At 46.2% G+C, this 12,137-nt stretch overlaps 1 protein-coding gene across 4 annotated transcripts in view; it reads right to left on the bottom strand.

Moving 5' to 3' along the window:
* Nucleotides 1-12,137, bottom strand: part of LOC134909004 (GRAM domain-containing protein 2B-like) — a 265,256-nt gene that overhangs the window by 59,273 nt on the left and 193,846 nt on the right. For 3 of the 4 annotated variants that reach the window (XM_063915356.1, XM_063915376.1, XM_063915365.1), the window contains exons 6-7: nt 3,662-3,760; nt 1-26 (exon numbers count right to left, since the gene is read on the bottom strand). The exon at nt 1-26 is cut by the window's left edge and continues 46 nt beyond it. In XM_063915356.1, coding sequence (XP_063771426.1) covers nt 1-26; nt 3,662-3,760 — 125 coding nt within the window. The remainder of the gene's footprint in view (nt 27-3,661; nt 3,761-12,137) is intronic. The other variant, XM_063915384.1, reaches the window with a different exon arrangement.

Here is a 12,137-nt window from a genome sequence, read left to right as displayed (position 1 = left end):
CTATTCCGTAGAGACCCAAACAGATACTGAAAAAAAAAAAAGAAGAGATGCAATAAGTATAATTAAACACTTTTGACAACTAAAATGTATGAATGTAAAAAAAAAAAAAAAAAAAAGATAACGTAAAATAACTAAAAGTTAAGATGAAATGGAAGTGGTGAAGCTAAAACCTGAATGGATGCTTGGGTATAGAAAACGCATACTGTAACACTGGGCCTAATTCAGATCTGATCACAGATGTGCTAAATTTAGCACATCTACGGTCATTTACTCTGACATGCGGAGGAACGACCAGCACAGGGCTAGTCCGCCCCGCATGTCAGGCCCTACCCTCCCTCCCAGGTACAAAAGCATTGAACGGCGCGCTCGCAGGTCTCTGCTCGCCACGTCCCAGGTCGCAGCAGCTGCATGTGACGTCACGCAGAAGCCGCACCCCCACCCGCCCAAACAGTTTGGACATGCCTTGATCGTCCGGACCATGCCTAGCCAACGGCATTCTAACGTCCTTGGCACGCCCTGCGACCGCCTCTGCCCGTCAATCAGACAGAGGCGATCGCACCAGTGAGATACCAATAGCATCTCACTGGGCTCCCCGGGTGTGCAGGCGCACTCCACAAAGTGATTCAGACTGTGATAGCAGTTGCTGCAGCGATGCAGTCTGAATTACCACCACTGTTGGCTCTCACGTTATGGTTCAGTCACTAGCACAATGCAGTTAATGTACAAAGATGTCCCTTGTTCAGAGCAGAGTTATCCTACATTGATGCTTATTGAAGCAAAGTAGGATGCCTTAGCATTGAAAAGTATTACAACGAGCGTTGGTAGTGAGGTGAAACGATAACGGACCCCTCCAACGACCTCTGTCCTGTCTGTATGGAATCAGTCTAGTGCTGATGCGATACGGAATGACCCTCGGTGGCCGTGTGATATCATTGTCCAATAATATTGTAATGCATACATCATGTACTAACCACACACACATGCCCGCCGTGCGTGCACATATCCGCAATTTGCGCATGATCGCTCCCGCGTTCCTGCGCGTGGTATGAGTATTTACGCCGGAGTTTGTGAGCGCATAGAACATAGAACATTACATATTTAACCCAAATAGTGCACTTTGTACACATAGCTCCCCTGCACCACATCAGCAAGTATCAACAGTTTAAATGATACCAGGACTAAGGGATTCACCTTTGCATGATAGGAAGGGACAGACAAAGGTTATAAGGTGATGTCTAGTATCCAGCTGTAGGGTATTTTAAGGGTAACATTCCGGTGTTGGTTAGAGAAAGATCGCATGTTCCTGCGTATAGTTATGTGCAGAAGTAGAATATAGATATAAACTGTATTTACTGTATATTATGTATGCGGCGGGAATCCAGAGGAGACCACCCACAAGAGCAGTTGGGAAAGACATCGCCCACCTTTTCAAATCAACCTATGACCTCTCCTGTAATGTAAAGATGCATCTCTGTGTCCAATAGACAAAGGGATTACAGTGACCATTGTATTGTATATGGAAGTAGTGTATAAAAAGCCTGTTGTTGCCTGGCTGGTGAGAAGACTCTGAACGCTATCTACCTGATGAGCGGAGGACTGGTCCAGGTTGCGCAAGCGAACATTCTCACGTATGTACATTGACTGTAGCCATTATTCTGTTGTAGATTTATCTTGTTAGCCTTGTAGCGTATAACTTGTACTGTTCTCCCCTTTCAAATAATCCACTGTGGCCTTAGAACCCAGCGGTAAACTACAAATCGGTGTTGCGGCCTCATTTCCCTGCTAGGGTTTAAAGTGTATCTAACTGTATAAGGTTTAGGAGTGTATTGATAAGGTGTGTACGCACAGCAAGTACTTTGTACCGTCAGCGCTGCGTAAGGTTTAAGGTGTAACATCATTACAGTGCTTTGCGGCACATGGTTTAGAGTGTAAGAATATCATTGCATTGCATTACGAATAAGGTTTAAAGGTTATCAAAAGTGTGTGCGCGCGCTGTGCGTACGTTGTACACCCAGCGCGGCGTTCGTACGCTAAGTACGTACACGGTACGGGACTCTGTACGCTAATAGCGTGAGAAGTGCGTAGCGTGTGTATTAAGTATAGCGGCCGTAGCGGCTCCATGGTAAAAGTGTATTTAGAGGTATAGCTTTATGTTTTAAGATAATATCGACATTATCATCATACAAAAACAAAAAGAAGATAACACATGCGTGAGAATCGTCCAGTGTCAGGATTGGTGTTCGAGGATGTAAGTGATGAAAAGCTGAGCTTTCCATTACTTACTAAGTGCCCATAAAGCTATGGCCAGGAGGCATTACCAACAGAAGCAGAAAGCGCAGCTGGAAAAATCTCTAATTCAGTACATTTTTGTAATTATGCAGAATTCCAGCTAACAACATTCACAATATATAGGAGAGTCTGGAATTTAATTTTGTTTTCTGGAATTGGTATGAGGGGCCTTACTCATTATTGTATATGGCACTGATGTTTTCGCAGTTGACAATTATCGGCCAACTGTGCATGCTCTGCGGACGCAATGTGCGCATGCCAAGGTACCTTAGCGGTGTCACTCTCAGGAATAATTCACAAAGTGATTGACAGTCAGGGACAGTTTGAGGGCAGTTATAGGAAGCAGTGGCAAACACACAAGCATGGCCGATAAAATGGTACCAGCGTCTTAGCTGTGATGGCCATTCTGAGTGACACACTCAGGAAGTCTGCATCTGATGCATCATATATATAAGCAGTTACGGACCGCTGCGATGGCTCCGGTGGGTGCCTCCGTACAAATCCCGGTGGCTGATATATCAGCATATACGTCCGCACATCACAAAAATAGTCAAAAAGCCCATCTGCTGCAGCATTAATGAATAACTATGATTCAGGCCCAAATGGTGTAAAAAGTTGCAGATTAACCAAAACTATATGTGGCGGTAGGTGTGGCATGGTCACTACTGACAGGGAAATTAATCAGAGGATAAGCCAGAATCAGATGAAACAGCATAGTTGGTTGATTCATATGCATACATATGTGTGCCTCAGTACAAGAATGGAGAGATAACTTGGTTACACGTTTCAGGTTTAAATAGGCATTGTCCAACCCGCAGAGCGGCACAGCTGAAACCAGAACTAATCACACAGTATACCTTAAAATGACTTATTGCTAAGATCTAGACACGGCACTATTTATAATTATAAGCATGTAGGACCAAATGGTAGTCAAACATGGGTCACTTGTCAAGAGGACACTACATCCATCATTTACTATACATCTGACCCCTGTATAACCGCCATGTAAGTCCTGCTCAAAGTACATTTGTTTTAACAGACTTGCAGACCTAAGTAAAATGATACCTTGAGCTTATGAGATACAGAAAGTTCTATCCATAGATCTTATTGATGCACAAAGTTAACTCTTAACCATTCTGCTACATACTATAAGATCCACATTTCTCTATCACCATTATCAGAACTTTGTCACTTGCCTTTGTCACACAGATTTGCAACTTAGTCGCATGCACAAGTATAACTAATGCCATCTCCTGCAGGTGTATGTGGACACATCTGTATAGGATATCACATTAAATATTATGAATGCTATTAGCACTTGTATTTTATGTATAGTAATTTGTTAAATGTCAACAATACTATTCACACTCACCTTATCCCCCTGGATGGTTCGAACACTGAGTGCATTTGGTACTAGTAAAGCGGTGTTTGCTTTTTTAACAAGGATCACTGTGCTCACAGGTATCAAGACCTGGGTGGGGAAAAAGCAGGTATTACACACTCCAAAACTACAATATTTGATAGACGGGTGTGGATTAGTAGATCTACACTAAAAAAGGTCTACAGTCAAAAGGTGGACCACTAATGGTAGACATGCATTAGGGCGACAAGGTCAAAAGGTCGACAAAGAGTAGGTAGACAGTAGAAAAGACTGACAGGGTCAAAAGGTCGACATGGAAATGGTCGACACACACAAAAGGTAGATCATTTTTGTTGTTTTTTATTTAGGTGTTTTGTCACTTTTCTGCGACAAACAAGCCCCATTAGTATACCGCTTCGCTTTCCATGCTTCGGACAAGGTTACTATTCCCAATCATAGTCCACGTGAATGGTAAAGTAAGAAAAAGGTGTTTTTGTTTTTTTTAAATAATATTTTTTGGTAATAAAAAAAAATCCAAACAACAACTTGTGTCAATCATTGTCACGTCAACCTTTTTAACTGACGACCTTTTGAACATCTACAATTAGTTGTCTACCTATTAACTGTAGACATTTTTTTATGTAGATCTATAGGCTGGATAATCTGACAGACTGAGACAGAAAGTGACCTGCTCAGAAAATAAGAATTTACTTACCGATAATTCTATTTCTCGTAGTCCGTAGTGGATGCTGGGGACTCCGTCAGGACCATGGGGAATAGCGGGCTCCGCAGGAGACAGGGCACATCTAAAAAAGCTTTTAGGTCACATGGTGTGTACTGGCTCCTCCCCCTATGACCCTCCTCCAAGCCTCAGTTAGGTACTGTGCCCGGACGAGCGTACACAATAAGGAAGGATCTTGAATCCCGGGTAAGACTCATACCAGCCACACCAATCACACCGTACCACTTGTGATCTGAACCCAGTTAACAGTATGATAACAAAACGAAGTAGCCTCTGAAAAGATGGCTCACAACAAGAATAACCCGATTTTTGTAACAATAACTATGTACAAGCATTGCAGACAATCCGCACTTGGGATGGGCGCCCAGCATCCACTACGGACTACGAGAAATAGAATTATCGGTAAGTAAATTCTTATTTTCTCTAACGTCCTAGTGGATGCTGGGGACTCCGTCAGGACCATGGGGATTATACCAAAGCTCCCAAACGGGCGGGAGAGTGCGGATGACTCTGCAGCACCGAATGAGAGAACTCCAGGTCCTCCTTAGCCAGAGTATCAAATTTGTAAAATTTTACAAACGTGTTCTCCCCTGACCACGTAGCTGCTCGGCAAAGTTGTAATGCCGAGACCCCTCGGGCAGCCGCCCAAGATGCGCCCACTTTCCTAGTGGAGTGGGCCTTTACAGATTTAGGCTGTGGCACGCCTGCCACAGAATGTGCAAGTTGGATTGTGCTACAGATCCAACGTGCAATCGTCTGTTTAGACGCAGGAGCACCCATCTTGTTGGGTGCATACAATATAAACAGCAAGTCAGACTTTCTGACTCCAGCCGTCCTAAACTATATATATATATATATATATATATATATATATATATATATATATATATATATATATATATTTTTAGGGTCCTGACAACGTCTATTAACCTGGAGTCCTCCAAGTCCCTAGAAGCCGCAGGCACCATAATAGGTTGTTTTAGGTGAAAAACCTGACACCCCCTTAGGAAGAAAACTGGAGACGAGTCCCAGTTCTGCCCTGTCCGAATGGAAATTTAAATATGGGCTTTTGTAAGACAAAGCCGCCCATTCTGACAATCGCCTGGCCGAGGCCAGGACCAACAGCATGGTCACTGTCCATGTGAGATATTGGTCAACAGCTTGTTCACTTTCCATGTGATATATTTCAAATCCACAGATTTGAGCGGTTCAAACCAATATGATTTTAAGGAATCCCAACACTATGTTGAGATCCCATGGTGCCACTAGAGGCACAAAAAGGGGTGTATATGCAATACTCCCTTGACAATCTGGACTTCAGGAACTGAAGTCAATTCTTTTCGGAAGAAATTCTACAGGGCCGAAACTTAAAACCTTAAAGAACCCCAATTTTAGGCTCAAAACACTCCTGTTTTCAGGAAGTGTAGAATTCGACCTAGTTGAATTTTCTTCGTGGGGCCTTCCTGGCCTCACCCACGCAACATATTTTCACCACATGTGGTGATGACGTTGTGCGGTCACCTCCTTCTTGGCTTTGACCAGGGTAGGTATGACCTCTTATGGAATGCCTTTTTCCTTCAGGATCCGGCATTCAACCGCCATGCCGTCAAACGCAGCCGCGGTAAGTCTTGGAATAGACATGGTACCTGCTGAAGCAAGTCCCTTCTTAGCTCCCCAGGCCCTTAGTCCTCTGTGAGCATCTCTTGAAGTTCCGGGTACCAAGTCCCTCTTGGCCAATCCGGAGTCACGAGTATAGTTCATACTCCTCTATGTCTTATAATTCTCAATACCTTGGTTATGAGAAGCAGAGGAGGGAACACATACACCGACTGTTACACCCACGGTGTTACTAGGACATCCACAGCTATCGCCTGAAGGTCTCATGACCTGGCGCAATACCTGTCCCGTTTTTTGTTCGGGCGGGACGCCATCATTTCCACCTTTGGTCTTTGCCAATGGCTCACAATCATGCGGAAAAACTTCCCTATGAAGTTCCCACTCTCCCAGGTGGAGGTCATGCCTGCTGAGGAAGTCTGCTTCCCAGTCGTCCACTCCCGGAGAGAACACTGCTGACAGTGCTATCACATGATTTTCCGCCTAGCGAAAAATCCTTGCAGTTTTTTCACTGCCCTCCAGCTTCTTGTGTCGCCCTTTCTGTTTACGTGGGCGACTGCCGTGATGTTATCCCACTGGATCAATACCGGCTGACCTTGAAGCAGAGGTCTTGCTAAGTTTAGAGCCTTATAATTTTGCTCTTAGCTCCATCTATGTGGAGAGAATTCTCCAGACTTGATCACACTTTCCTGGAAATTTTTTCCCTGTGTGACTGCTCCCCAGCCTCTCAGGCTGGCCTCCGTGGTCACCAGCATCCACTCCTGAATGCTGAATTTGTGGCCCTCTAGAAGATGAGCACTCTGTAATCACCACAGGAGAGACACCCTTGTCCTTGGATATAGGGTTATCCGCTGATGCATCTGAAGATGCGATCCGGACCATTTGTCCAGCAGATCCCACTGAAGAGTTCTTGCGTGAAATCTGCCGAATGGAATTGCTTCGTAATAAGCCACCATTTTTACCAGGACTCTTGTGCAATGATGCACTGACACTTTTCCTGGTTTTAGGAGGATCCCGATTAGCTCGGATAACTCCCTGGCTTTCTCCTCTGGGAGAAACACCTTTTTCTGGACTGTGTCCAGAATCATCCCTAGGAACAGTAGACGTGTCCTCGGAAAAGCTACGATTTTGGAATATTTAGAATCCACTCGTGCTGTCGTAGAACTATTAAAGATAGTGCTACTCCGACCTCCAACTGTTCTCTGGACCTTGCCCTTATCAGGAAAGCGTCCAAGTTTCTTTTAAGAAGAATCATCATTTCGGCCATTACCTTGGTAAAGACCCGGGGCGCCGTGGACAATCCAAACGGCAGCGTCTGAACTGATAGTGACAGTTCTGTACCACGAACCTGAAGTACCCTTGGTGAGAAGGGCAAATTTGGACATGTAGGTAAATGTCCCTGATATCCAGTGACACCATCTCGTCCCCTTCTTCCTGGTTCGCTATCACTGCTCTGAGTGACTCCATCTTGATTTGAACGCTTGTATGTAAGTGTTCAAATATTTCAGATCTCACCGAGCCGTTTGGCTTCAGTACCACAATATAGTGTGGAATAATACCCCCTCCCTTGTTGTAGGATGGGTACTTTGATTATCACCTGCTGGGAATACAGCCTGTGAATTGTTTCCAATACTGCCTCCCTGTCGGAGGTAGACGTTGGTAAAACAGACTTCCGGAACTTGTGAGGAGGAGACGTCTCGAATTTCCAATGTACACCTGGGATACTACATGTAGGATCCAGGAGTCCCCTTGCGAGTGAGCCCACTGCGTGCTGAAACTCTTGAGATGACCCCCTACCGCACCTGAGTCCGCTTGTACTGCCCCAGCGTCATGCTGCGGACTTGGCAGAAGCTGTGAAGGGCTTCTGTTCCTGGGAATGGGCTGCTTGCTGCAGTCTTCTTCCCGTTCCTCTACCCCTGGGCAGATATGACTGGCCTTTGCCCGCCTGCCCGTATGGGGATGAAAGGACTGAGACTGAAAAGACTGTGTCCTTTTCTGCTGAGATGTGACTCGGGGAACAAAAGGTGGATTTTTCAGCTGTTGCCATGGCCACCAGGTCCGATGGACCGCCCCTTTATACGGCAATACTTCCATGTGCCGTCTGGAATCTGCCTCACCTGACCACTGTCGTGTCTTCGTCTGGCAGATATGGACATCACATTTACTCTTGATGCCAGAATGCAAATATCCCTCTGCGCATCACGCATATATAGAAATGCATCCTTAAAATGCTCTATAGACAAAATCTTGTCCCTGTCAAGGGTATCAAAATTTTCAGTCAGGAAATCCGACCAAGCCCCCTCAGCGCTGCACATCCAGTCTGAGGCGATTGCTGGTCGTAGTATAACACCAGTATGTGTGTATATACTTCTTAGGCTATTTTTCAGCTTCCTATCAGCTGGCTCCTTGAGGGCGGCCGTATCTGGAGACGGTAACGCCACTTGTTTTATAAGCGTGTGAGCGCCTTATCCACCCTAAGGTGTGTTTCCCAACTCGCCCTTACTTCTGGCGGGAAAGGGTATACCGCCCATAACTTTCTATCGGAGGAACCCCACGTATCATCACACACTTCATTTAATTTATCTGATTCAGGCAAAACTACAAGTAGCTTATTCACACCCTACAAAATACCCTTATTTGTGGTACTTGTAGTATCAGAAATATGTAACACCTCCTTCATGCCCTTAACATGTAACGTGTGGCCCTAAAGGAAAATACGTTTGTTTCTTCACCGTCGACACTGGAGTCAGTGTCCGTGAGGTAAATGGGCGTTTTTACAAGCCCCTGACGGTGTCTGAGACGCCTGGACAGGTACTAATTTGTTTGCCGGTCGTCTCATGTCGTCAACCGGCTTGTTGACATGATCACGTACTTCCACAAGTAAGCCATCCATTCCGGTGTCGACTCCCTAGAGAGTGACATCACCATTACAGGCAATTTGCTCCGCCTCCTCACCAACATTTTTCTCATACATGTCGACACACACGTACCGACATACAGCACCCACACAGGGAATGCTCTGATAGAGGACAGGACCCACTAGCCCTTTGGGGAGACAGAGGGAGAGTTTGCCAGCACACACCAAAATGCTATAATTATACAGGGACAACCTTTATAAAAGTGTTCCTCCCTTATAGCATTTAATATATATTTATATCGCCAAATCAGTGCCCCCCCTCTCTGTTTTAACCCTGTTTCTGTAGTGCAGTGCAGGGGAGAGCATGGGAGCCTTCCCCTCAGCCTTTCTGTGAGGGAAAATGGCGCTGTGTGCTGAGGAGAATAAGCTCCGCCCCCTTTTCGGCGGGTTTTTTCTCCCTGTTTTTAAGAACTGGCCTGGGTTAAAATACATACATATAGCCTTAATGGCTATATGTGATGTATTTATTTTGCCAATAAGGTACTTATATTGCTGCCCAGGGCGCCCCCAGCAGCGCCCTGCACCCTCCGTGACTAGGTCAGTGAGCCGTGTGACAACAATGGCGCACAGCTGCAGTGCTGTGCGCTACCTTCATGAAGACTGTGAAGTCTTCTGCCGCCTGTTTCCGGACCTCCGTTCTGCCGTCTTCTTCAGCGTCTGTAAGGGGGATCGGCGGCGCGGCTCCGGGACGAACCCCAGGCTGACCTGTGTTCCGACTCCCTCTGGAGCTCAGTGTCCAGTAGCCTAAGATCCCAATCCATCCTGCACGCAGGTGAGTTGGAGATCTCTCCCCTAAGTCCCTCGTTGCAGTGATCCTGTTGCCAGCAGGAATCACTGAATGAAACCTAAAAAAAAACTTTTCTAAACAGCTCTTTAAGAGAGCCACCTAGATTGCACCCTTCTCGGACGGGCACAAAAACCTAACTGAGGCTTGGAGGAGGGTCATAGGGGGAGGAGCCAGTACACACCATGTGACCTAAAAGCTTTTTTAGATGTGCCCTGTCTCCTGCGGAGCCCGCTATTCCCCATGGTCCTGACGGAGTCCCCAGCATCCACTAGGACGTTAGAGAAACTGGAAATAGTTAACTACATCGAGATGGTTATATACAAAACATAGCTATATGATAATTCTGACAATAAAAGAATGTAAACAGTACAAGTTTTCAATTAAGTATTGGTGATATCAATTTCATCACTTATCTTTCTATGCAGCCTCATCCCCACTAGTGTCAAAACGTATGTTCTAATGCAGTGCCGTAACTAGACATTTTAGCGATGTGTGCAACAAACAGCATCGGTGCATCGGCGCCCCCCTCCCAAAAAAAAAAAGATTTTAAACCTACCGGTAAATCTATTTCTCCTAGTCCGTAGAGGCTGCTGGGGACTCCGTAAGGACCATGGGGTATAGACGGGATCCGCAGGAGATAGGGCACCTAAAAAGAACTTTGACTATGGGTGTGCACTGGCTCCTCCCTCTATGCCCCTCCTCCAGACCTCAGTTAGAGAACTGTGCCCAGAGGAGATGGACAATACAAGGCAGGATTTAGAAATCCAAGGGCAAGATTCATACCAGCCCACACCAATCATACCATGTAACCTGGAGCATACATAACCAGATAACCGTATGAACAACAACAGTAACGGTCCAAGACCGACTTCAACTGTAACATAACCCTTATGTAAGCAACAACTATATACAAGTCTTGCAGAGTTTCCGCACTGGGACGGGCGCCCAGCATCCTCTACGGACTAGGAGAAATAGATTTACCGGTAGGTTTAAAATCTTATTTCCTCTTACGTCCTAGAGGATGCTGGGGACTCCGTAAGGACCATGGGGTTTATACCAAAGCATCCAATCGGGCGGGAGAGTGCGTATGACTCTGCAGCACCGACTAAGCAAACGCTAGGTCCTCATCAGCCAGGGTATCAAACTTGTAGAATTTAGCAAAAGTGTTTGACCCCGACCAAGTCGCCGCTCGGCAAAGTTGTAAAGCCGAGACGCCTCGGGCAGCCGCCCAAGAAGAGCCCACCTTCCTAGTGGAATGGGCCTTAACCGAATTTGGTACCGGCAATCCAGCCGTAGAGTGAGCCTGCTGAATCGTATTACAGATCCAGCGAGCAATAGTCTGCTTCGAAGCAGGTGCGCCAATCTTATTGGCCGCATACAGGACAAACAGAGCCTCTGTTTTCCTAATTCTAGCCGTCCTAGCTACATAAATCTTTAAGGCCCTGACTACGTCCAGGGATCTGGAAACCTCCAGGTCACTTGTAGCCACAGGCACTACAATAGGTTGATTCACATGGAATGAAGAAACCACCTTAGGCAAAAATTGCGGACGTGTCCTCAATTCAGCTCGATCCACATGAAAAATCAAGTAGGGGCTTTTGTGTGACAAAGCCGCCAATTCTGATACTCGCCTTGCTGATGCCAAGGCCAACAACATGACCACCTTCCAAGTAAGAAATTTCAGCTCAACCTTGTTAAGGGGTTCAAACCAGTGTGATTTTAGGAACTGCAACACCACGTTGAGGTCCCACGGTGCCACTGAAGGCACAAAAGGGGGCTGGATGTGCAGCCCTCCCTTTACAAACGTCTGTACTCCTGGAAGAGAAGACAATTCCTTCTGAAAGAAAATCGAGAGGGACGAAATCTGTACCTTAACAGAGCCTAATTTCAGGCCCATATCCACTCCTATCTGTAGGAAGTGGAGAAAACGACCCAGATGAAAATCTTCCGTAGGTGCATTCTTGGTCTCACACCAAGACACAAACTTTCGCCAGATACGGTGATAATGCTTAACCGTCACCTCCTTCCTAGCCTTTATTAAGGTAGGGATGACCTCTTCCGGAATCCCCTCTTTCGCTAGGATTCGGCGTTCAACCGCCATGCCGTCAAACGTAACCGCGGTAAGTCCTGAAATACACAGGGCCCCTGCTGCAACAGGTCTTCCCTCAGAGGAAGAGGCCAGGGATCTCCTGTAGATCTGAGTACCAGGCCCTCCGAGGCCAGTCTGGGACAACGAGTATCGTCTGTACTCTTCTTTGCCTTATGATCCTCAACACTTTTGTAGTGAGAGGAAGAGAAGGAAACACATAGACCGATTTGAACACCCACGGTGTTATCAGAGCGTCTACTGCCACTGCCTGAGGGTCCCGAGACCTGGCACAATACCTCCGAAGCTTTTTGTTGAGGCGTGACGCCATCATGTCTATTT

Source organism: Pseudophryne corroboree, chromosome 1 (genome assembly GCF_028390025.1).
Source record: "Pseudophryne corroboree isolate aPseCor3 chromosome 1, aPseCor3.hap2, whole genome shotgun sequence".
Taxonomy (NCBI): domain Eukaryota; kingdom Metazoa; phylum Chordata; class Amphibia; order Anura; family Myobatrachidae; genus Pseudophryne; species Pseudophryne corroboree.
This window is presented reverse-complemented; position numbering and strand designations above follow the sequence as displayed.